General features: G+C 42.5%; 1 protein-coding gene across 1 annotated transcript in view; it reads right to left on the reverse strand.

The window, feature by feature from the left end:
- Window positions 1-26,168, reverse strand: part of LOC117414907 (protein jagged-1-like) — a 71,861-nt gene that overhangs the window by 24,606 nt on the left and 21,087 nt on the right. The window contains exons 3-8 of the mRNA XM_034024758.3: window positions 15,746-15,803; window positions 10,110-10,361; window positions 9,656-9,716; window positions 5,970-6,100; window positions 2,844-2,963; window positions 1,953-2,066 (exon numbers count right to left, since the gene is read on the reverse strand). Coding sequence (XP_033880649.2) covers window positions 1,953-2,066; window positions 2,844-2,963; window positions 5,970-6,100; window positions 9,656-9,716; window positions 10,110-10,361; window positions 15,746-15,803 — 736 coding nt within the window. The remainder of the gene's footprint in view (window positions 1-1,952; window positions 2,067-2,843; window positions 2,964-5,969; window positions 6,101-9,655; window positions 9,717-10,109; window positions 10,362-15,745; window positions 15,804-26,168) is intronic.

The following is a 26,168-nucleotide window of genomic DNA, read 5'->3' on the forward strand; positions in this document are numbered from 1 at the left end:
GCAGTCCTGTCTCAAATGGTAGGCGGAGTAGAACACCCTGTTCTGTACATAAGTAAAAAAATGCTCCCTCGGGAGCGCAACTACTCCGTCGTCGAAAAAGAGTGTTTGGCCATTAAATGGGCTACTCACTCTTTAAGATATTACCTGCTGGGACACTCATTTGATCTTGTCACTGACCACGCCCCACTCAAGTGGTTAAGCACAATGAAGGACAGCAATGCCCGGATAACTCGGTGGTATCTGGCATTGCAGCCCTTCATGTACCATATGGTACACCGTGCAGGGAAAGACCACCAAAATGCGGATTATTTTTCCCGGGAGGGGGGAGTAATGGGAAAGGTAGGTTTAGCCGAGTGTTCCTTCGGCTCCACTCTGAGCGGTGGGATATGTGACAGAGATCGAATGAGTCTTAGTGTTAGATCTCCCTTTCGACCTGTGAGAGCACGGTGTACGAGGAACAGAGTACCCTTAATGAAATGGCACGACAATTTATTCCGTAGGGTAGATGGAAGTCGGTCAGTTCGGAAGGGGGCGGAGCTATGGCACCCGAGCTCAGTGACCCAGACGGTAAGCGGCGTGGCATCCGAGGACTGGAGGAGCGGATGCGCTCGTTAACCTCGGGGTCATGGGCAAGGGTATAAATAGGGGGCATGGCTTGAGTGATCTGTTCCTTTGCATATGGTTAAATTATATGACCAAGAAGGAGCCCGTTTGTGAGATCGACCGTGAGTGTTTTGTGTCTGTGTTCTAACACTGTGTGTCTTGTGTGTTGTTGTCTCACTAAAGATTACTGAGCACGATCCGGAGCTGCAGCCGCAGGCCAGCGACAAACCCGGACTTCACCACTCACCTTTTCACTACTGGAACTGTCTTTTGTTTTGCACCTTTTAGCACTTAAATCACGCACTGTCTTTGTGTTTGTGTTTAGTGTGGGTGTCGGAACGGGACTTTGGGGTTGCGGGTCAAACCCGTAGGATTATAACGAGAAGTGATACACGCCGCTGTATCACTTCCAGCATTATTATTAGTTACAGGTTTTGCCTTGAGGCTCTGGACATTTATTAATTTAAATAAACACCCTTGCACCTGTACCAACGTTTGTCTGTGTGATTCTTCTGCACTGCACTCACCTGCACGTCATTACCACTTTGCCACACACGCATATATACAGAACAGCCATGCTTGTGCATCTCTCCTGCATACAGAACGTTTACACTGTCATCTCTAATCCTATCAATACCGTACATTTCCTTTCCTAACCCAGGCTGCTAAAGGCATCCCCTTGAAAATAATCATTATTATTTGTTTAGTTTAGCAGACGCCTTTATCCAAGGCGACTTACAGAGACTAGGATGTGTGAACTATGCACCAGCTGCAGAGTCACTTACAGCTACGTCTCACCCGAAAGACAGAGCACAAGGAGGTTAAGTGACTTGCTCAGGGTCATACAGTGAGTCAGTGGCTGAGGTGGGATTTGAACCGGGGACCTCCGGGTTACAAGCCCTTTTCTTTAACCACTGGACCACACAGCCTCCTATAATCATGCAATACTTCCTTTGTAGAGATCTTTGAATATATTTCTACAGGATTTGTATTTCTAAGGGACAATAGCTGGGTCCAGTCTTGGTTCGTGGTTTATCACTCAATAGCGCTGAATTTTGAAATACTAAAAGAAACTTAATAAGTTCAATGACAAACTGGAAGCATTGGTTTCTGGTTTTATAACTATCAACACTGTTATCTGCTCTTGAACTGCCCCGATATCAAATCATACTGTGTTTTGTATTTGCTTTTATTAGGACTGAAGTCATTGTATTTTGTATCTTGCTCTTAATTGTACTGAAATTCTTGATATGTATTTTTTGTATACAACTGTAAGTCGCCCTGGGTAAAAATAATAACGCCCCCTGCCCCCTCAACCCCCCACCCCATTAAGAGTTTGGAGAGGTTACCCTCCGTGCAGGTGGGTCCACTCCAGCCCGCAGGACACAGGCACTGGAATCCAGAAGAGTCTTCAACGCAGGTGCTTCCATTAGCACAGGGGCTGGACAGACAGGCATGCTCCACTGAAACACACAGACACACAGCCTTCAAACACACACACAGCAGCTCAACAGCAAACTCAACAAAAACAGATCCGTAACTAATTTGTAGCTAAGCTTCAACTTATCAAGTTGGAGGTTTTAAATAATTCATAAATCTTATCTGTTGTGCTGCCATTCACTTTGTTGGTCACATATATGTAGTTACATGTTACAATAAACTGCACAGTACAGGCACAAATATCGCAACAACAAATTATTATTTAGAGATGGAGACTGTATTGTCAATTTTTTCCTCACCCACACCCCTTACTTATTAAATACCCTGGTATCTCTGAATAGAAAATCGACTCCTCTTTAAAAATATGCTTGCTAAAAGATGTGTTTCTTTCAAAACTGCACATGTAGCCAAAGTGCCAGACAGGCAAGATTTATGAAATCATTCTGTTAGCTACATGTACTTCCATTTTCTTTATGTAATGACTAATTTTCTTACCACAACAAAATATATATATATATATATATATATATATATATATATATATATATATATATAAACCTCTAAATTTGACTCTGAGAATCATCATCTGCCAGTAATTTAGTTTTGTGTGTGTGTGTGTGTGCGTGCTGCGTTAATCTTCTTTTAAAAACAACAGTTAAAGCTAAGAGATTATGGGCTAACAAATCCAGAACATCCTGTTTTACACTTCAAATGGTAACCTTGCACAGTCACTACCAAAAACTATGATGTGAATCATCACAATAATACAGTGAGCTGCTGCTGCTGCCGCCGCGGCTCACCGATCTCGCAGGTCCGCCCCCGGAAGCCCTCCTCACAGATACACTGGTACTCGTTGGGCTCAGTGTTGACACAGGTGCCCCTGTTCAGACAGGGCTGGTGAGTGCCGCAGTAATTCAGATCTGTGGGCGACAAACACAGAGGAAAACATCAGTCACTACGGGGGTTAGCATTGTTGGGGAGTAAGGCATTACATGTAATCTGATTACTGTAATCCGATTACATTTTTCAGTAACTTGTAACTGTAATGGTTCCTTTTCCAGACAGGTACCAAAATGTAGAGAAGTTACTTTTTGTTACATTTAAAAAAAAAAAAAAAAAAAGGACTACGACTAATGCGTAACGTTGAAATGAACCCTTACGTGTCACTTCAAAGTGCTTTTCACCTTGCTAGAAAATGGAGTTAGAGGAGGGAAAGAGAGGGCTCTGTAAAATGTAAAATGTTTGTTTGTTTGTTTATTTGTTTTGTTTTAAACAATACGTTTCTGTACAATATTGTTCAAGTGACTTGCAGCTGTAACAGATTGCTTTTTAAATGTAACTTTGCCACCACTTAGTAGCTTAGGCTTTTTAAAGTTCAAACGTTATCCAAATGCTAAATTTTCAGAAGCGTGTCTGATAAACATTATCAGAATCCCGCGTGTTAAATGTTTGTGTTTATACAGCAGTAACCTGCCCCTATTAAGTTTCAATTGTACTTCAAAGTAATTGTAGCCAACAAAATAGTTCCATTCACACTGTAGCACAGTCCAAGCAGGTCAAATCAGAGCTATCATATCGTGATAAAGCAAAGCAGATCCCCTTATATGACAAGATAGCTTTCAACGAGTCAGCCAGTGGGGGTCAGTATTTCTTACAGTATATAACTTCTTGTACACAAGTTTCATTATAATTAGTTAAGCGGTTCTCAAATTATACAGACATGTGTACTTGTGACAAATACATACAGATTTAGAACCCCAGATTCTGACTTCAAAAGTCCTGAAGTTTCTAACCCATGTTTATATTGGAGCCCAAGGGCTGTATTACAGAACAATTTCCTAACTTGCTTTCCTATCTTACCTTTCATGGCTAGGACAGGATTTTTCCGAACTTGGTATTACAAAAGCATCTCCTAAGCCAGCAGTGCATACACATTTCCTAAGTGTCTCATCCTATCCTAACATTAGTTAGGAAATCCTATCTAAACGCCAATCTTGTTCGTAAACGACTGATCGAGTCTGAATAGAGCAGGTTACATCTCAAGCTTCAGGGAACTGTCACCAGAATATACATGTTTTTAAGTTATGGCGTCTAAACTCGATTCAGTTGTGGCAACGAAATACAGAGTCGTATTTTACTCGGGAAGAGAATAAGGTTTTGATCGCAGAAAAAATCTACAATGAAATCTAGTTAACAATAAATAAATACCAGTATTAAAAAAAAAAAAATAAGCAATGCTTATTCAATTTCAGTCATAAACGCCATTTTAGTTTACTTAGGAATGCCAACACACAACAGTTACACAGGTTGAAGTAAAGCTAGAAATAAGAACAAATGCAGTGGCGTTCGTGCCTCCGGTGTGTAATATAATTGTGTACATAAAGAGTCCAAACTTGTATTTTTCGAGTTACATTACATATATGAGCCGCTGGTTATAGTTCAATAGAGCGTCTCGCTGTGTAATACAATAATGACAGAATCAACACAGGATACTTCATATCTTATTCCTCACTAAATCTTAAAATATCAAATCATCATAATTATCATAATCACTGACAACTTGTGAGCGCATCTAACTCCAACTCCATACTGTCCTGTACATAACACTTCTCTCAAGGGAGGTGGGGCTGGATCTAGACATTACACGTAGCTTACTGTTAAGGTACACAAAATATACTAAGGGATCACTCTGGTTCACTATGGAATACTCAGTATATAATAAGACCTAAATGCTCCAAAATATTTGTGCAATACAAAACTTAAAATCTAAAGCAAAACAACACTAATACATGTGCAACATTTTCTTTTGTTGGTTTTTTTTGGGGGGGGGGTGGGTTTGCATGGTTTGTTCAGATCTTGCAAACTAACAATTTTCTTTTTCCAACTGACAGATAGGAAAGGTTCCACCAATCCTAAATGTTAGGAAAGGAACTTAGGAAATTACCAAGTTAGGAACATTCTGTAATATGCAATTTCCTATATTAAATTAAGATAGGAAAACCAGTTAGGAGAGCATTTTCTCTAATATCAACTCTCCTAGACTTGTAAGGACATTCTGTCTCTGAAGATGAGACAAGAACGTCACTTTTGTAATATACTTTTGTAATATGGCCCAAGGTTAATATTGGTAGCCTGTTACATTCAAATAATTATTTATGTACCACAGCAGGTTCAAACTTGCTGTCTATATCTCATAGGTGATTAAGGAATGTATTTACTTTCCCTTTTTAATTAAAAGTAATTATATAGTTCAGTCGCTCCAGTATTGAGTTCTTGCTGTTTTTCTCTGCCTGACTTTGAGCTTGTCTGGAAAATCCTAAATGCTCGGACCGAAAAGCCTTCCTCGTGACGAAGGATGTTCAGCCCTGGCAGTTAGAATTCTCCAGACAAGCTGAAAGCAGCTCAAAACCAGCCAAAGCCAGGACCACTCAGAATGATTGCAGCGCTGCACAAGGGTATGAATATGTGTTCATTATCACTGACAAAAACAAGGTTCAATGCTTTGGGGCTATATCTCTGGTTGAGGAATTGTGACTGATTTTGTAAAAATGAGTCACATATGACCAATGAAACAGGCTGGGTAGACATGGGCGAGGGTGGGATTATCTGTCTGTCAGCAGTGCCCCCATATCACAGACAGACAGGCAGGGAGATAGACAGGGAGACAAACATACAGACAGGCAGGCAGATAGACAGACAAACAGACAGACAGGTAGACAGAGAGACAGACAGACAGGCAGGCAGGCAGGCAGGCAGGCAGGCAGGCAGGCAGGCAGACAGGCAGACAGGCAGAGAGACAGACAGTCAGGCAGGCAGGCAGATAGAGAAACAGACAGGCAGGCAGGCAGGCAGACAGGCAGGCAGGCAGGCAGGGTTAGTTGTAGTTGGTGTTGTGTTATTGCAGTTGGGTTGGTGCTGGTAGTTACCCTTGTTGCAGAGCAGGCCTCCCCAGTTGGTGTCGCACACGCATTTCCAGGGCTCGGTGCAGGAGCCATGCACACAGCCCGGGAACGTGACACACTCCTCACAGTTCGGGCCCTGCCAGCCATAGTGACACCTAGAGGAGAGGAGGAACACAAGCAGGTCAGCATGTACACGGGAGAGGAAACATGGCACTGCAGTGAAACCTACAGGAGGGGAGGGCCAGGCTGCACTGATCTCAGAACAGGGTACAGGTCTCAGGACAGGGTACCAGTTTGGGGAGCGAGGCGTGAGAGCCAGTCCACTGCCTATCACTCCTGCCTTTCACCTCTGGAGATCTGAGTTCTTGAACACTGTACAAATGATAACAGTAATGATTATAATGATAATATTATTGTGTTGATAAATGGCCGCTGCCTTCCTGTCCTGTAAGTGCTGAGCGTCACAAAGCCGTCTCCCATGGAAACGGGGCTGGGGAAACCTGTGACCTCACTTCCCTGCTCCCAGGCCAAGGATGCGTTTCCATAGCAACCAGTTCCACTACAAGACAACACCGGCAGGGGTAATAGCTATAGGGCCCCGGTCTGGCAGGGGCAGGGCAGTTGAAGCTCCCATCAATCACTGGGGTTTTGAAGCAGGCGGACTGGAGAGAGGATGTGAGCACACCCTGGGCAGACAGGATGCTTAGAGGGGTTTGTATTGTCCAAGGGGGAGACAAGGGCACTCCTGAATCACTTCAGAAACATACCGATCCACACAGTTAAGGTAGAATTAACCAGGTGTGTACTAAATTATATTTGGTTTCTTATTTTTCTATTTCTGCTTTTCATTTTTAACCTTGAAGTGTTTGAGATGGTTCACAGCAATATGTTCTCTAGTAAAGACCGTTGCAGCTTCTAGCTGGGTCCTCACAAAGGCTTGTTGCATCGTTGGAGTTTAAACAACGTCATGTATAGTGATCCAGGAAGCAGCAACTTCATTCATAGCCTTTTTTTGCATATACTAAATATAAAATATAAAAGTATAAAATATAAAAGTATCTAGATTAAAAACTGTTTTTAATTGTTCTATATTTACAAGCTGGATTTGTATCTTAATTGTTATAATTTTACAATTAAACTGTAGATTTCATTTTTTTTTTTAATTCCAATTTTATGACATTTTTGTATTTTAACTTTTTTAATGGTTCTATTTTTACAAACTAGCTTTTTATCGTACTTTTTTTTCTAATTTTACAATTAAGACCTATTTATAAAAATTTGCATTAGACTGTTTTCCATGAAGAGCTTTGGGACCCTTGAGATGCAAACTGCATTCTATTATATAAAATATAAGCAAAAGAACCAAAGATTTTCTACAGCAGAAACAGAAGTAAAGAGTTCAGAGTCCTATTCCTTATAAGAGGTAATACTGTATAATATATATAGCTTGGTTAGCACTCCTTTAAAAGGGGGCAGGGATAAAAGGTTAAGTTTAAAAAATCATCCTTAACTATTAAAAACTCAATAGTGTCGAATATTGAAATACTAAAAGAAAGTTAAATTCTGCATTCATGGGTTTAGAGCTTTTAACTCGTCTCACCAACAGGGGGCGACAGAATCTGTAGCGGCAGGGCATCACAAAACACTGCCTGTTACACAGACTTCTAGCTGAATTGTATTTGTTTTAGTATTGAAATAAAACTCTTAATTTATCTTTTGCAAAACCCAGACATTTTGAATTAAAAATCCATAGAAATGAAAATAACGGGCTGGTGGGAAACATGATTCCGTCATGTAAGGATGTGGCGTGAGATGTACGGTGCAAGGAAAGAGAGACACTGTGTCATCGTTTGCCCTCTTCAGTGGCACCTGTTCAATGTCAGCCCCCCCCCCCCCTCCTTCCTACCTCCCTCCTCCCTCACTTTCAGAGTACTAGCCATTCCACTTCCTTTGTGTGATCCAACAGGCAGATCATTCGGAAATCACTTCACTGTGGAGTGCTGCCATTTGGAAAAACTTTCACTCTCCTGTTATAACAAACCCGCAGAGAGGAAATGGCAGCCCAGCTCTCAAGGGAGGGGGGAGGGCTTTTCTTTTTTCTTTTTGTGGCATTTGTGAACTCTCTCCCCTCTCCCACTCACATCACCCCCCTCCCAAGTAATAAAACATTTCCATCTGCACCGTGAAACCAGTCTGTAGAACTCAATCTCATCTCGATCCCAGTATCAAACTGGGGCTGCCGCTGGTTCCATCTGCAGTCTACAATCTACAATCCAATCTGCAACTAGACAAGAGTCAAAGATCACCTGTACGCATCATGCTTTTGTATCACTGCGGTGTTTAAATTAATTCACCAGCCTCCAATATTTTCCTCACAGTACAGTATATTCACAGCCTTCATATTCTGCCTACATATTGTTTACTGCAGTCTGAGAAACCGGCCTCTCCCATCCTTCTCATTGGACGCTCATTAAGTCACTTCCACCATCAGTGTGACAGACAGAGTCCAATTATAATGGATTTGACTGCTGAGTCTGATTTCAAACCGCTTTTAAACCAGTGTGGATTAAGGTCTTGGCTCTGCAGTGGATGCAGTGTGGATGAGGGTCGTGGCTCTACAGTGGATGCAGTGTGGATGAGGGTCGTGGCTCTGCAGTGGATGCAGTGTGGATGAGGGTCATGGATGCAGTGTGGATGAGGGTCAAGGCTCTGCAGTGGATGCAGTGTGGATGAGGGTTGTGGCTCTGCAGTGGATGCAGTGTGGATGAGGGTCGTGGCTCTGCAGTGGATGCAGTGTGGATGAGGGTCGTGGATCTGCAGTGGATGCAGTGTGGATGAGGGTCGTGGCTCTGCAGTGGATGCAGTGTGGATGAGGGTCATGGATGCAGTGTGGATGAGGGTCGAGGCTCTGCAGTGGATGCAGTGTGGATGAGGGTCGTGGCTCTGCAGTGGATGCAGTGTGGATGAGGGTTGTGGCTCTACAGTGGATGCAGTGTGGATGAGGGTCGTGGCTCTGCAGTGGATGCAGTGTGGATGAGGGTCATGGATGCAGTGTGGATGAGGGTCAAGGCTCTGCAGTGGATGCAGTGTGGATGAGGGTTGTGGCTCTGCAGTGGATGCAGTGTGGATGAGGGTCGTGGCTCTGCAGTGGATGCAGTGTGGATGAGGGTCGTGGATCTGCAGTGGATGCAGTGTGGATGAGGGTCGTGGCTCTGCAGTGGATGCAGTGTGGATGAGGGTCATGGATGCAGTGTGGATGAGGGTCGAGGCTCTGCAGTGGATGCAGTGTGGATGAGGGTCGTGGATCTGCAGTGGATGCAGTGTGGATGAGGGTTGTGGCTCTGCAGTGGATGCAGTGTGGATGAGGGTCGTGGATGCAGTGTGGATGAGGGTCATGGATGCAGTGTGGATGAGGGTCGTGGCTCTGCAGTGGATGCAGTGTGGATGAGGGTCGTGGATCTGCAGTGGATGCAGTGTGGATGAGGATTGTGGCTCTGCAGTGGATGCAGTGTGGATGAGGGTCGTGGATGCAGTGTGGATGAGGGTCGTGGCTCTGCAGTGGATGCAGTGTGGATGAGGGTCATTGCTCTGCAGTGTGGATGATGGTCGTGGCTCTGCAGCATGGATGAGGATTGTGGCTCTGCAGTGGATGCAGTGTGGATGAGGGTCGTGGCTAGCAGAGTGGAAGGTGAGGCTGTGCGTCTCCTTACCTGCACTCTCCAGGCTGCTTGCAGTACCCATGCACCGGGTGACAGCCTTGCTTGCAAATAGCTGCAGGGAAGAAAAATCACAAGTATGTAACATGCAGACCCTGATACAGCTGTGAATACACAACAAGAGCAATGCGAACAGCAAAAAGAAAGATCACCAAGACAGATATCTCCATACAGCCCTTAAGCAGATAGGAACAGGGAAGCTAATCCTCTTATATCAGACAATACACTTTGCTCTGCTTTTATACAGAGCACATCTATCAAGCTAATTTTAATGAGTAACAATTTCAGTTGTCATTTTCATTTATTATATTAATTTCCTTATATGGAAAAGGTGTAAAATTACTGTGCAGACTTTCAATGGAGACTTCTAACTTCCATATAAGAAAGCCAGGTGCACTGCAATGATCCCTGGCAAGGTTTTCACTGCCTCTCTCTCCCTGCCGCCCACCTTGCCGGCACTCCACTCCCATCCAGCCTTCGCTGCAGACCCTGTTGCCCCCGGCGTCGCAGACATGGTGCCCGAAGAAGTCATCGCGAGCCCGGCAGAACTTGTTGCAGAACGGCCCGAAGTAGTTCTCCCCACAGTGGACGCGCACCTTGTATTCCACGCTGGCGACTCGGCCGTGGTGACGCAGAGGCTGCCACTCGCCGGGGTTCAGCATCCCCGAGTGAGTCACCCGCTCGATCAGCTGCTCCAGAGCTGGGGACAGACAGACATGTCACACAGACACACAGACACAGACATGTCAGACAGACACACAGACAAGTTATACAGACAGACACACAAGCCAGTAACATATAATAACCGAAAATATGCAAATATCACAGATGGACGGATGGATGAACAGACCATATAACCTCAGAATCGGATATTTTCAGTAATGGATGCTAAATAATGTTCATGCCAAGTTTCATGACAAGTGGATAAGCGGTTCAACAGATATATGAGAACTGTACCGTATTCAGATGCAGCCCAAATTTACCATGCTCAATTTGAGGAAAAATTAAAACATCAAATAAATATACATTTACAATGATAACACCTCAATAACGCTGTTGCATCGTACAAAACTGACACGAAACAGTGTTGTAGATTAACAATGGAGCTTGTTTATTGTGCTGCGTACTAAGATAGTACTTAAGATGACGTCTCTGTCGTACGCACACCCCTCACTCACTTACAGCATCACGCATCCAGGCAACAGCAACACTCCACAACATCAGGCAACATGTAACCCAACAACCACACCAGCATTGATCGCATTGCAGACACAACAGTGAGAACGGTATGCACAATACCAACTAAAATAACATATGCATATGGAGATTACTCACACCTGTGAACTGTGGTATTGCTTGGCATGTCGAAAAATACGGGGGTCTGATCAGCATTTCCGATCTGTCCAAGCTGGTGCTGTTTGTTACAAACACTGAAATTGTAAAAACTTCTGAAAATGGCTGCCTGTATGTCATGGATGATTCGAAACCGGGCAGTAATGTTTTGGTTTGTCTTTTCTCAGCAGTAAGTCACGTTGCTGCTTGCATTTTTGAGAAGCAAAAAATGGTTAAAAAAAGTGTGTCTTAAATTCGAAGGCATGCGGTATACATAGGCACGACTGTCTCCACTGTACACCCTTGGCAGGGTGTTTCATCCCTAGAACTGACGGAAGTTTTTAAAATCCTAAAAGAAGTTGAAAAAGTGAGGCCAATAAACAATTTTATTATTATTTCTTTATTTAGCAGACGCCTTTATCCAAGGCGACTTACAGAGACTAGGGTGTGTGAACTATGCATCAGCTGCAGAGTCACTTACAACTACGTCTCACCTGAAAGACGGAGCACAAGGAGGTTAAGTGATTTGCTCAGGGTCACACAATGAGTCAGTGGTTGAGGTGGGATTTGAACCGGGGACCTCCTGAGTACAAGCCCCTTTCTTTAACCACTGGACCACATAGCCTCCAATTTTAGTTACAGCACATACTGTAGACCAGGACCGGAGGAAACAGCTGGAAACTGAGTGAAGACAGACGTAAGACAGTGGGTAGGACTTTTTCTGAGTGGTGAGGGTACTGCATGGGTTACCTAACCATACTGGGATCCTGTAAGACTCCACTCAGTCTGCTGGGGTATCAATCATCCACTAAGATCCAGGCATTCTCCTTCTTAAATATGTTTTTTACAAGTTTTATTTCCTTTTTAAAAGCTTGGTGAAACTGTCCACTGGTTCCCATAATTCCTTTTCTAAATTGGCCCTATGCTGCACGAGCTTTCTGAGATTCTCATCCCAGCAATCTGACAGGATCACTCCTAATGCTGTCTGACAAGGAATTAGCTGCTGAGAGAGAGAGAGAGAGAGAGAGAGAGAGAAAGAGAGAATGAAGAGAGAAAGAGAGAGAGAGAGGGATATAATGAGAAGGTAATGAAAATTAGTGATATTGAAGACCTAGAAGTTATTAGGTAAGCAAATAAGATGTATCATGGTAACATATGTTAAAATGACTGATTTACAGTGTGTGGAATAACTTCTTGAGTTCAAGATACATCTAAACTGTCAGTGTGATGGATGTATATATATATATATATATATATATATATATATATATATATATATATATATATATATAATCTAATGCCAAGTTTCCTACTGGGAATAATACATCATTCTGAACATTTGATGGACTGCCAATATAGACATGTGATTGGAACTTGATTTGTAAAGAGAGATGAGAGAGAGGGAGTGAGAGTGCATGCGTGGGAAAGAGATAGGAAAGAAGCCAGTTTAATCCGTCCGCTGTCCTCGCTCCATTCATAAACTCTGATGTCAGAGAGAAGCCCGATGAAATCTCCTAATCCAGGTTTAGCACTGACTGCTGGGAGCACTGTTCACTGATCAACCTCCCTCCTCCCCCCAGAAATCAATCTGATTAGGACTACGCTTTCTGCCACAGTAAAAAGCGTAGCAAAGTATAATAAAGCACAGTAAGCATAGTAAAGCCCAGAGATGTATGGTATAGCATAATAAGGTATGGAAAATAAATAATGAGCATGGCTAATTATGGTAAACTATGGTAAACGCATAGTATAAGCATGGGCAAACTGCAATATTTACTGTGCAATATTTTTATTTAAGGGGAATGTCGGCAGGAAAGGGTTCATTTTTCGTGTACGACACCCTGGAGAATACGGCAGTCATGCTGTGTCTCAGGTCTCAGTGCCTGTGGGGTTTCCATACCTCTGAAAATATGATTGCTAGCTTAAATGGTTACATTTGTCATAAACCATCACAGCAAGCAGCTTCATAATTTCAGGGTATTACAGGGTATGCTTTTCATTAAAATCAAATAAAGTGAAATGTAAGACTTATGAAAAGTCTTTAAATATTTTAGCAGCCATAGGTGTAGCTACGGGGGCAGATGCTTAACAATATGAAGTGTCTCCAAGCCATTTGAATTATAAATAAAGACAGACAGACAGACAGACAGTAAGGGCCCCCCTCTATACAGGCAGCACAGCGGCTTGTCTCGTCAAGCTGTTTTGCATTACATCTCTCGCTAAAGTGAAGCGTGTGGTTAGAGTCTGGAAGCCTCTGCATTTCCATAACTCCCCAATCACGTCATTATCTTGGAGAGAGCGGAGTGGGAAACATGCTTCCCTCTGGAGCACTTCCCAGGCTTCGCGGCGACAGGGAAACTTCAACTCCAGAGGGAGAAAAAATGCTCTCTTCGGCGCATATTCCACACAAACAGAAAAGCATTCTCTCAAACACGTTTACTGTGGGTTTACAACTAGCTTGATCCCGCTCCCCTATGCTGCTCCCTCCTCTCCTGTGCTGCGCCCTGCTCTCCTGTGCTCTACCCTGCTCCCATGTGCTGCACCCTGCTCCCCTGTGCTGCACCCTTTTCCACTGTTCTGTACCCTGTTCTGCACCCTGCTCCCATGTGCTGCACACTTTTCCACTGTTCTGTACCCTGTTCTGCACCTTGCTCCCCTGTGCTGTACCCTGCTCCCCTGTGCTGTACCCTGCTCCCCTGTGCTGTACCCTGTTCCACTGTGTTGTATTATGCTCCCCTGTGCTGCACCCTGCTCCCACTGTTCTATTTTCCTTTTTGTTCATTTTCAGCTGATTTTAAAATGCCTGAGAATCGAGAGACGTGCTGAACCTGCATCTCTTTCCCACCACATGTAGATTAGAGTCACAATGCTGAGCAGGGCCTTTGGAGAGAGAGAATCAATCAGCTGTCTCCAGTACTGGCATGAGAACCAGTCCAACAGGAAGCAATCACTCAATCTTGTAGATATGGCATAGATATAAGTCAGGTGGTGGCTAGATTAACACACTGACACGAAACAAGCAATGCTGTACTACAGACGTGCTCAAATTTGTTGGTACCCCTCCACAAAAAACGAAGAATGCACAATTTTCTCTGAAATAACTTGAAACTGACAAAAGTAATTGGCATCCACCATTGTTTATTCCATATTTAATAGAAATCAGACTTTGCTTTTGATTTTTTATTCAACATAATATTGTAAATAAGAAAACAAATGAAAATGGCATGGACAAAAATGATGGGACCGCTAACCTAATATTTTGTTGCACAACCTTTAGAGGTAATCACTGCAATTAAACGTTTTCTATAGCTCTCAATGAGACTTCTGCACCTGTTAACAGGTAGGCCTACTCTTCCTGAGCAAACTGCTCCAGCTGTCTCAGGTTTGATGGGTGCCTTCTCCAGACTGCAAGTTTCAGCTCTTTCCATAGATGTTCGATAGGATTCAGATCAGGACTCATAGAAGGCCACTTCAGAATAGTCCAATGTTTTGTTCTTATCCATTCTTGGGTGCTTTTAGCTGTGTGTTTTGGGTCATTATCCTGTTGGAGGACCCATGACCTGCGACTGAGACAGAGCTTTCTGACACTGGGCAGTACGTTTCACTCCAGAATGCCTTGATAGTCTTGAGATTTCATTGTGCCCTGCACAGATTCAAGGCACCCTGTGCCAGGCGCAGCAAAGCAGCCCCAAAACATAACCGAGCCTCCTCCATGTTTCACTGTAGGTATGGTGTTCTTTTCTTTGAAAGCTTCATTTTTTCGTCCGTGAACATTGAGCTGATGTGACTTGCCAAAAAGTTCCAGTTTTGACTCATCTGTCCAAAGGACATTCTCCCAGAAGGATTGTGGCTTGTCAATATGCATTTTAGCAAATTCCAGTCTGGCTTTTTTATGTTTTTCTGTCAAAAGTGGAGTCCTCCTGGGTCTTCTTCCATGGAGCCCACTTTTGCTCAAAAAGCGACGGATGGTGCGATCAGAAACTGACTTACCTTCACCTTGGAGTTCAGCTTGTATCTCTTTGGCAGTTATCCTTGGTTCTTTTTCTAACATTCGCACTATCTTTCTGTTCAATCTGGGGTCGATTTTCCTCTTGCGGCCGCGCCCAGGGAGGTTGGCTACAGTTCCATGGACCTTAAACTTCTTAATAATATTTGCAACTGTTGTCACAGGAACATCAAGCTGCTTGGAGATGGTCTTGTAGCCTTTACCTTTACCATGCTTGTCTATTAATTTCTTTCTGATCTCCTCAGACAACTCTCTCCTTTGCTTTCTCTGGTCCATGTTCAGTGTGGTGCACACAATGATACCAAACAGCACAGTGACTACTTTTCTCCATTTAAATAGGCTGAATGACTGATTACAAGATTGGAGATGTGTGATACTAATTAAAGAAACTAATTAGTTTGAAATATCACTATAATCCAATTATTTATTATCTTTTCTAAGGGGTACCAACAAATGTGTCCAGGCCATTTTAGAATATCTTTGTAGAATAAGCAATAATTCATCTCTTTTCACAGCTTCTTTGCTTTATTCTATGACATACCAAAGGCATGCAAGTATACATGATAAAATAGCTTTTAATTTCATCACTTTTCAGGAGGAATGAAGCATTATTTCAATGAGCTGTAAGGGTACCAACAAATTTGAGCACGTCTGTATATAGCACAGTGCCCATGCTATACTCTACACAGTCTCCATGCTATACTCTAATACTCTACACAGTCTCTATGCCAGACTATGGTCAGTACCTGGCCCGGAGGTGCTGTTATCATAGTCCAGAGCTTCCAGGATCAGGGAGTACGATCTCTAGGGGATAAAAAGAAAGAAAAATAAATTATTAAACAAGACACACTCTTCCCCTCCTGCAAGCACAGGGTCAGGTTTGTAAAGGCACAACGTCTTTCCACTTTTTGATGGACTGTTTCTCTTAATCAATCACAGCTTTTAAATAATGTCTTTGCAAGTAATGTTAGATAGAGCGCCTTGATCTATTCAGAAATAAATTGATACTGGCATCGCATCATTTGGAACAGTCGTGGCAAAGCAATGTGATACAAAGTGTTGAAGTCCTGTAGAGTGACTGTCTCTATTTATTGCATTTAAGCTGCAATGATGAAAAAGTTGATGACCAAGAGCTATATCAACAGTGTGTAGATAACAGTATAGAACATTAATTAGCAACAAAATGTTTAATCACAATTTGATTAGCGATATATATGCAAAAATGTAGGTGTGACAGACAGACCCTCCTACTGCTATAGCCTCAGAATATGATTCTCTCAATTACTTCTGATAAATAATGTTAATGCTAAGTGTCATGACAATTATGCACTTCTCAAGATATATGGAACAATGTATGAAGTGCAACATACCTTCAGCAGGGGGGTAATTGTATGGGACAGTGCTGGATGCTTATAGGATTGGATTGCATGAAATCACAGCTGTGGGTTTTACTGTTTTAAACACGATACAGTAACGCAATGATAAAGATTAAGGAATACGACTATGGTCATCATTGTGAGTGTGCCTTTTCATAAGTCTGCCTGAAGGAGCTTTCACTTGAATTCAGCAGCTGCTCCTCAGTTCCAGTTCCCTGCTATAGACGTATGAAACACGGGCTAGATCACCCGATGTGTCTTTACAGACATAAGAGCTAGTGCCCTCTAGTGATCCACTACTTTGGATTACATTTGTGGTGCTGGCAATACACAGCTGTGCACTAGATGGCGCCGGTGCTCACTAATTCCCAACCCCGCTACACTCTGCTTCGCACGGTCCACTGGCTACCTATCTCTATTCGCATCCTTGCTCTTGCCTATAGCTCTATTCATCATACTGCCCCTTCCTATCTCCAGTCCCTCATGTCTCCTTATATTCTCTCTCCGCTCATCCTCTACTGGCCGACTTGTTATGCCTTCTCTTCTCTTTGCTCTCCTTCCTCGTCTTTTAATGCTTTTCACCGTCTTCACAAAACCCACTTATTCATTCTTTATTTGTAAATTCCTATTTATATATATTTTTGTATTTTCCTTTATAATTATTCTGTATATATTGTAGATATGTGTTTGTTTTGCATTTTTATTACCTGTAATTTATATACTTTTATATTTTGTTTAATTTCCTGTAAGTCGCTTTCAATAAAAGTCTGCTAAATAATAATAATAATAATAATAATAATAATAATAATAATAATAATAATAATAATAATAATAATAATAAATATAGCTGCAAGCAGCAATGACCGGGGTCCAAGCACCAGACCATGCCACCTATGACCGTATTTCACATGTGGCATAGTAGCCCATTGGCCTTTACTAAGCTTTCTAGTAAATTGTACCACAGGAGCATATATGGGTTGCTATATGTGTTTCATAGTAACCATGACCCTATCTGCACTATAAGGAAGCAAGGTAATATATGGAAATATGTGCAAATTGACTATAGCTCAAATTTGATAGGCTCGTGGCAGCCATGTTTTTTATGTATTATTATTATTATTATTTGTTTATTTAGCAGATGCCTTTGTCCAAAGCGACTTACAGAGACTAGGGTGTGTGAACTATGCATCAGCTGCAGAGTCACTCACAACTACGTCTCACCCGAAAGACAGAACACAAGGAGGTTAAGTGACTTGCTCAAGGTCACACAATGAGTCAGTGGCTGAGGTGGGATTTGAACCAGGAACCTCCTGGTTACAAGCCCTTTTCTTTAACCACTGGACCACACAGCCTCCTATGTTTGTGTATTTATACAAGTAAAGGTTTACACTGTAATGATTGTAGTATGCATCTAACAGTTTATATGTGGAAGCTTGCTTTGAACAAACTTGATAGAGAACCTTGCCAAGGCTATGTATCCAAAGTTTCGATTAAATCGGCATAACAGTTTCAGCGATTAAGGGTAGTATGTGCCCCAAGTTTCACATCTCTACCACAAGTGGTTTCGGAGAAGATTTATTTAAATTGGCCAAAATTCACCAAAAATCCAACATGGACACCAAACCATGTGACCTATGATACAACTTCCCATAGGCCTCTACCACCCTACCAAGTTTTGTGACTTTTCATGCAACGGTGTTGATTTTACAGACATTTGAAAATTTTGGCGGAATAGTAAGATAAATAAATAAATAAATAATAGTCCTAGCAATTACAACAGGGATCCAGCAACTTTGTTGCTTGGACTCCTAATAATAATACTATAAACTCACCTAGCCTATGCAACAGGCAATTGAGCATTTGAGAGATTGCAGTAAGAACCACCGAGAATGATTGCAACATCATAAAAAGGTGAAATAAAAAGCAGAAATATAACCTAATATCCATCATAAGAAAAGCACGCATCAACATGTAACCCATACTGCACATCCCCATCTATTCTCATCCAGTATACTGGTCTGCAGTATTCAAGTTCATTAGTGCATGGCTGTGCTTCCCTTATCCACAGACATTGTAAGAGGGCTCTGGTTGGATTACATCAGAGCTGGCTGAGACCCAAGCCTCCATTCCCATAGCAGCTATTTCCAGGCTGAAAAGCCCCGAGACTCAGGTTCAGGCTTTAGCAGCGGCTGGGAAATTTCCAGTGTGGCTAGGGGGGTACCTGCAGAGTCAGATTCACAGGGGAGCAGGTCTGGGTGTGTCTGAACATGCAAGTCAGAAAGGACCCTTTGTGTGGTTCACAGATCGACTGTGTGTTTTTAAAGCTGCGGTGTGCCATAACCCTGCCTAATTGTATACCTGTGTGTGATTGCTTCAATTGGTCCTTTTCTTTTAATTTGTTTTTCTATTTTTTGTGATGGGAGGGACGGTAGCATTGGTTACAGGGAGGTGCTGAGGCAGACTCCCCACACAGGTCTGAGAGGAGAACAAGAGAGGGTGAGGAGAGAACAGAGAGAGAGAGAGAGAGAGAGAGAGAGAGAGAGAGAGAGAGGAGAAAAAGAGAAGGGGCAGAGGGAGGGAGAGAGAGATGGGAGAGGGTGGAGAGAGAGAGAGAGAGAGAGAGAGAGAGAGAGAGAGAGAGAGAAGAGCGCGCACCTCAACCCTACCAGCCTGCCATTCATTTCCAAGACTGCTGATTTTGCTAAGTGTGAAACGGTATAATGTGGATTACACAAATACAGTATAATGTGGATTGCACAAATACAGTAGCTGCTGTACTCGGGGCTAAATGAGACCTGACTCGTTTCACCTGGGACTCAAGCAGACGCTGGAGTTATTCTGCTGCACCCCTCTAGTGCCGACGTTTCATCACAACTGACAGGGCCGTTCTCAACACAGAGCTCAATGCACTACAGCGATCGAATACCTGCCACCTGTCAATCAGCATGAGAAACGCTTCGACAGAATCCATCTCTCTCGCAGTTCAGGAACGAGACACCCACCAATACACTGGAAACAAGTTTATTAAATGAACCTACTACTTGCATTCAAAATTCAGGAAGGGCTGGCACAACCTTGGCTTGGATGAGATCCACACATGATGCATCTAGCTGAATAAGGTTCTGGTGGAGAACAAGTGATGAAGCCCATGCTTTCCCTAGCATTTACTACAGTTTCCCATTTTTTAAATATGCTTTACCATACCTGTCTGGGATTTACAGTGCTTACCTGTGGTTTACCATGATTCCACTGTGCTTTATTACACTTTGTTATACTTCTATGGGGAACTTTTGACACAATGATGCAGTTCATTAAAATGTCCATAGGGGCTCTCTTGGAACGCAGAGTAAATGAACCCAGTGATTCTGGCTTCAATGGTTTGGTTTTAATGCACCCTTGTGTTCTCTATGGCAAGTTTGTTACTAAACTTCAGAACTCTGCATGGGTTGGATATGCATACTTATAGTGATTTCATGCCAGCCCTGCATTCTGCTTTGGAGCCCAGATTATTACTGGGCCATCAGACAGTCACCCCTAATTACAATATCACTAGTTTTAAATATTATAGTAAGCACAGCCAATGTAACGATCGTTATGAATTTTTTTTTTTGCAAGATCCAGCCAAGACTCAACAGAGACTCGCAGCCTCTCTCACTATCACACGGATGAAGGCACCAGCTGAAATACATTTGTTGTGGTTTTACCTCAGGGATGATCTGAATGTAGCACAGTGCCACAAAGTGGTTAAATGGTGTAACTGCGGCCTCTTTAAATTGGATATTAGGGCTAGCAACCCCTAGCAGTGGTTTTGTGTAAAGTGCCACTCTGAAAGATAGGTGTAGAATCATTAGAAAGAATGAACAGAAAAGAATAAGACTAAAAACAAAAATGTGTGTGTGGGGGGAAGGGTTAGTAATAAAACATGTTTCCAGAATGCTAAACAAACAGATGCTGTGATGAAATGCCCTCCTGACTGTTAGTGGAGGCTATGAGGGGACGGGTCAGATTGGTTTGTTTCGGAGCTCGGCTGTGCTTTCAGGACCTCCAGGGAAGGCAAGGTCCCAGCGCAGATGTCTCAATCTGATAGCAGCTGCGATGGTTATTTGCCACGCTAAGTCTGCCCTAACAGAGATATGTTAGTTACGCTCACTTAGTGCTGATTAGATGCCACTCCACAGATTACAGTGGGAACAGAGAGTGGCCACTTCATTAGGAATGCATAGGCAATGAAACAGGAAGAGATGACATGCACAATCTATATCAGACCTACAGCAGTTGGGCCAAACAGTGAGTATAAGGAACTACGGTTTGTATAAGAAATGAAACCTGGAAAGCAGTGATTGAGAAGTTGCTTCCTCTCCAGCCTTCTAACCAACAGGGCTGTCCTTGCTGCTGTGGAACCTGCTATCACACCTCTTTCCAATTAGATCTTTCTCCATTGCAGGTAGACTGTGCTGGTCCCACGGCTTTTGTGCTTCAGGGATCACATGTGACATCACATGATCAAGCTAATCTCCAGGGCCAGGCAGCGCACATCTTGAGAAGCACAAACTCAATTGATGATGAATCTTGGTAAGCGATCAGCACCCCTTCCACGTGACTTTTTCTTCATTTATTTGTAAAATGTAGAAGTAGTATCCAGGCTGGAGGCAATGTGGCATAGAACAGACAGGAGAGGTTTAATAGGAAATTGACTTGGAGCGTTAGCCATGAGAGCGCGATCCTGCCAAGCCGCAGTTTTATAGACCTGGATCAGATATCACCCACGAATCCAGGTTTCTTTGGAAGAGAGCCCCCAGATCTTTATTTATACAACATACATTATGATGATGAAAATGGACTTGATGGAGCAAGTTACTGTATATTTAGAATTGTGGTGCCAGCACAGGCTATTGATTGACCCTCTTAAACAACCTGCGGGCACATCCGGAACTCTCAAGTGTATCTCTGCAACAACTGAACACACCCACACAAACTCAACACCTCCACTTAACACACCCACACAAACCGAAGACACTTTTCAGGATGCTAAATCTGCCATTTACATATCTATTATTATCATTTTACTTACTCAGAGCTTGTCTGCAGAATCCTAAGTGCCAGGCATTATAATTATATTATTATCTGTTTTTATATAAATCTGCTTTAAGCTTGTCAGGAGAATTCTAGGGGCTGGGACTGAACAGCCTTACTCATAAATAGACAGAGAGAGGAGGCGGGGCTTGCCGATGTGAAAGGTCACACTAGATTTTAAAAGCTTTTAAAATGGCATTTGAAGCTACTTACACTTATTTAAAAACATTAGAATATCTCTATCCAGGACAGAAGGATAGGCTGAGCCATTAAACTCAGCTTCAGCCAGCGCTATACTGAAGGAAATCCCCTCCAGGACAGACGGAGGTCTGTAAAAACAACCCTGGGAAGACAGGAAGTCTTTCTTAGCCCTCTCCGTGAGGCAGGAATGTCCCCAGCGCTGCAGAATAAACATCTTGGCGTTTCCTCAGCTGTGTAACCAATCACACTTCACCGGCACCTCTCTCTTACTGAACGGTAGATTAGCAGAAGGTATCCATCAACCCTTTCATTAAAGTGACTGCAGCAAACAAAAATGATGCCATACATCTTTACACATCCATTCACGACGTCCAGTTTTGAAAGGAAGTATTTCTGGAACTGCACTTAGTTAAAGAAATCTCTGTTTGCAAGCCCTGCCTTCAGTTCATGTTGCACTTCCTTGGAGATTTCACCGGAAGGGTGAAATTGTCCCCACCCCTACAATGGCTCTTTTCCTGTCATTAACCAACCAGCTGCTTCCCCTATTGACTGACATGCTTTCAGGCAGTGACAGGAAGTGCAGGTGAAACAGATAGAATACAGCACATACAGCACATTTTCTTTAAGCTAAAGTAGTATATGATAATGAGTGTTTTTTGCGTATGACTCCTCCCATGTGTATGATGCGTACGCCCCCCCCCAGAGATGAGCGTCCCGCTGAACAGTTTCCAAATGTTAACAAGTATGAAACCACGATACAAAATCACTGTTTAAGAGGGGACAGGAATTTCACCTTTCCAACGATGTGGTTGAAAAATGTCAATTTAAATCCTTTTTCTGTTTACTTTGCCCTGTTTTATTGCATTTCAGTGGTTCAGCTGCTCCAATATTAAGTGACATGTAAAAAAGATACTTACTCTTTATCAGCACTCAGTCCCATCTATCCACTGGCACCCTAAATATTATCCATGTACGACCAATACAGAATAGTTTGTTCTTCATTTCACTCAAACATGAGATCAAATCTCATGGCGAGGAATTCTGATTCATTTCTTGAAAACGTCAATAGTATCCCTGTGGTAATGTTTCTTGTTATTAGATTGAATAATCTCATAAAGATGCAATGTTCTCTGCATCTTCGGTTACAGATCACATTTCCCAATTTGTGTCCAATACCTTGCTTAGGATATTGTGTGCAGTGTATAAGATATGTCTGTCTATTACACACTATCACAGGGGCTGTAACTCAGCACAATTCCACACATCTTACCAATTGTGTACTTCCATTTGTAACCTAGGTTTCAAGTGTGCTCTATCGAAAGAAACATAATATAGCACATGGCCTTTTTTGCAATATTATTCAGAGCACTACAAAAATTACAAATAAAAACCACATCACTCGAGTGACTAAAATAAGAAGTCTAAAACATCATAACAAGGTACCGGGACAGTAACAAAACCTAAGCAATGCAACGAGAAGCTCCCAGAGAGTTCAGTGCAAGTGTTCAGCTATTAGCATGCCTTCTCTACTTTCCCAAGGAAATGAAGCGGTGACCACTTAAAAGCTATTTAGTGGAAAGAAACTAAACAAAATAACATTGGCGCTACAAGCTATGGGATCCTGTTTCTCAGTCACATAGACAAACCAGATTAATCTAGGGCTAGGTTTATTATCTTTAATTTGCTAGTTTTGCTCTGCTTTTAACACTTTATTTGACTAGCTTGAAGAGCCTTTGGATCCATTTTCTTACCTCATATCATTACTGGTCCCTCTTAAAGGAGTGCTTACCAAGGTAATAAAATAGCTTCTATAGCGCAGTCTTTGAAATATCTGCATTCAAAGTATACAGTACAACCAATAGATCTTCTTTGCTTGCGGAAAATGGAGCAGTACTTTTTGTAAAGGGGACAGTGATAATGTTGCTACTGCTTATAAGAAAACGTGATGTAATAATACAAAATGGAACTCTCTGAATTATAACAGTGGATGAACAAAATTGCATTTAGGCAGCCTTAAATATCTCTGGATTAATCATACTGTAAAAAAAGCAGAATGCAACTACAGAACCGTCGTACAAACATCAGCATGCCATTCATTTACTGCAGTGAAGTATTGAAAGCTGGTGTGTGTCGCTACAGCTTCCATGCAAACCACATGGGAGCAGGAATGAGGCTGAGGGTGTTAATGGGATTCACGTACATCGTGGATTATTGATTCCCCTGGAAATTCTGTACGTGTGTTTGAGAGATACACTGTAAAGAGTGATTCCATGTGCATCTAAAGCACTGGGTACAGAGAACGACCCCGTGTTCCAGAGCTCTTAAACACCTGCTTTAAAGGGTAATAACAATGATAACAATGATACGAATAATTCATCACAGGCTTTCAGCTGCTCAATGAGTCCTTCTGTATTCCACTCAGGCACAGATTTAATGACACTCTGGCTCGCATGCTAATCACCCGCTCAGTGACTCCGTGAATCCCATGGCTTTCCCACTCTCTCCCTTCCTACAGTCTAAGAGTGCTAGTCAGGGCTTGAATATCCATTTCTATAAGTGCTAAGAACATTATCACCCACCGACCCCCTTTAAAAGGAGTGCTAACCACAGCTTTTAAATGCACTCCTTACCTCTTAGTATAGCAACATTATCACTGCACCCCCTTGAAAGAAATACAAACAAACAATAGGATCACAATAAAAAGGTGAACAGCTACAATGTTAAGAAGGTGCATAAGAGAAACGGAAGTGGATTTGAAAGCATGGGTCAGCCCTTCTTTATGCTGTGCATTCAGACAGCCTGCATGGATCCAGGATTGTTGACTAGTAATCAAGCGCAGAGGAGCTGCCTATACACTGCTGTCTCCAGGGCAGCATCCTTCTCTGTGTCAAAGGTAATCTGCAGAGGAAATGCAAGCCAATGAAGAGCAGCCTCCGAGTCAAACCCACACAGCTGACAAGCAGCATTCGAAGGATTCCAATCACAGATCTGGAACTGTAATTAAATAACCCAGTGTCACCAAGACAGAACCATTAGCGAGCCTCATCCCATTATCACTCATAATCGACACTCAGTTGTGATTCTCTATGTACAGCTCGACTCATTGTCTTCACAATAGGGAGTCGGTCCAGCACGCAGTAAAGAATGACTTGCTTCCACACGGGGCACTGCATTTGACAAACTACAAGATTCTTTGTAAATTAAATGGGCAACGCTTCGACAGAAAGTCTTTCTCAGTGTCTTCAAACCTGAAAAGCCTTCTGTCATTACATTTTTCTTTCTATATTTAGCACTGTTTGAGTGATTTATAGTTCTGGATGAAATACTGTATTTGTCAGCGCATTAAATTCCCTCTGATTTGCACAGGAGTACAAATACCATAACTAAATCACCTAATGGCTGTTCTATAACAGTAAGAGCCACCTCCATACAGTGCATTGACTTATGGACTGAAGTGACATGGACTGGTGAGGGAGTGAAGGGGTTATGAAGGCAGGAATGCACACACTGGTTTGATTTCACTAAACCTGGGGATTTGTGCTAGTTGTTTTTTACTCCTGACGTGATTAATTCGGGATCACGACTGCCTGCAGGGCAGGATTCGTTATATCTGGAGGCAGATGAAGTTCTCTCATTTCCTCCAGGTGTGGACATGAAATGCAGCAAGTGTCCCTGCCGGATTACATCCGAGTAATGAGTGGGATCAGTGACACAGAAGGTTAAACGTAACCAGAGGGTAGTTATTGAGGTCATCGGGCTAAAGAGTGGACTGGAAACAGTGTGTTGATGAATGAACAAATAGTTTATTTTGGCAGCCAAAAATAGAAGTATGAATAAACTATGTATATGAACATTACACAAAAACAAAACAATCTGGGGATAACACTAAGCAAAAATAATAAACATCTCTGGAGTATGTGGCTACTCAAACAAAACTAATAATGCAGCTAGAATGGGCTTCTTCACAACAAGGAGACACTCTCTCACACCAGCCAGCCCACAACGATCTCCCGAGAGGTCTTATACCTGCACCTGGCCATGGCTAACAATAAAAGCAATCTATTTAACTAATGAGGCTTATTAACCTGATTCAGTAATGCATAGGACAGGCTGAATAAGACCATGTACTTCCTGGATTAGAAGCAATTGATATGGAATTTAAACAGTGCTGTATGGAGCAAAGCAAACAGTGGCAGACAGAGACAACCCCTTCTAGATGGAGCCACTGATTAGAGAAGTATATGTCAATTCAGAAAACTCTGAAACAGTCTGTAATCACTGATGACCTGGGAAATAAACTTCTATCTGGAAAAAATCTGATTGTGATGAAACGCATAATTTAATACAAGTGATTAAGAGGATCTGATTGTGATGCTATAAGGGTTCCTATCTGTTAGTGTATCTGTATGTCAAGGGGTGCTTATTAGGCCTGGTGGGGTTTGAGAATAGAGGCCAAATTCAGTTCAGTGGTAAAAACCAGAAGATACGGTACCAACCCCAAATGACTTTTTCGTTAACC

The sequence above is a fragment of the Acipenser ruthenus genome, chromosome 7 (genome assembly GCF_902713425.1).
Source record: "Acipenser ruthenus chromosome 7, fAciRut3.2 maternal haplotype, whole genome shotgun sequence".
NCBI lineage: Eukaryota > Metazoa > Chordata > Actinopteri > Acipenseriformes > Acipenseridae > Acipenser > Acipenser ruthenus.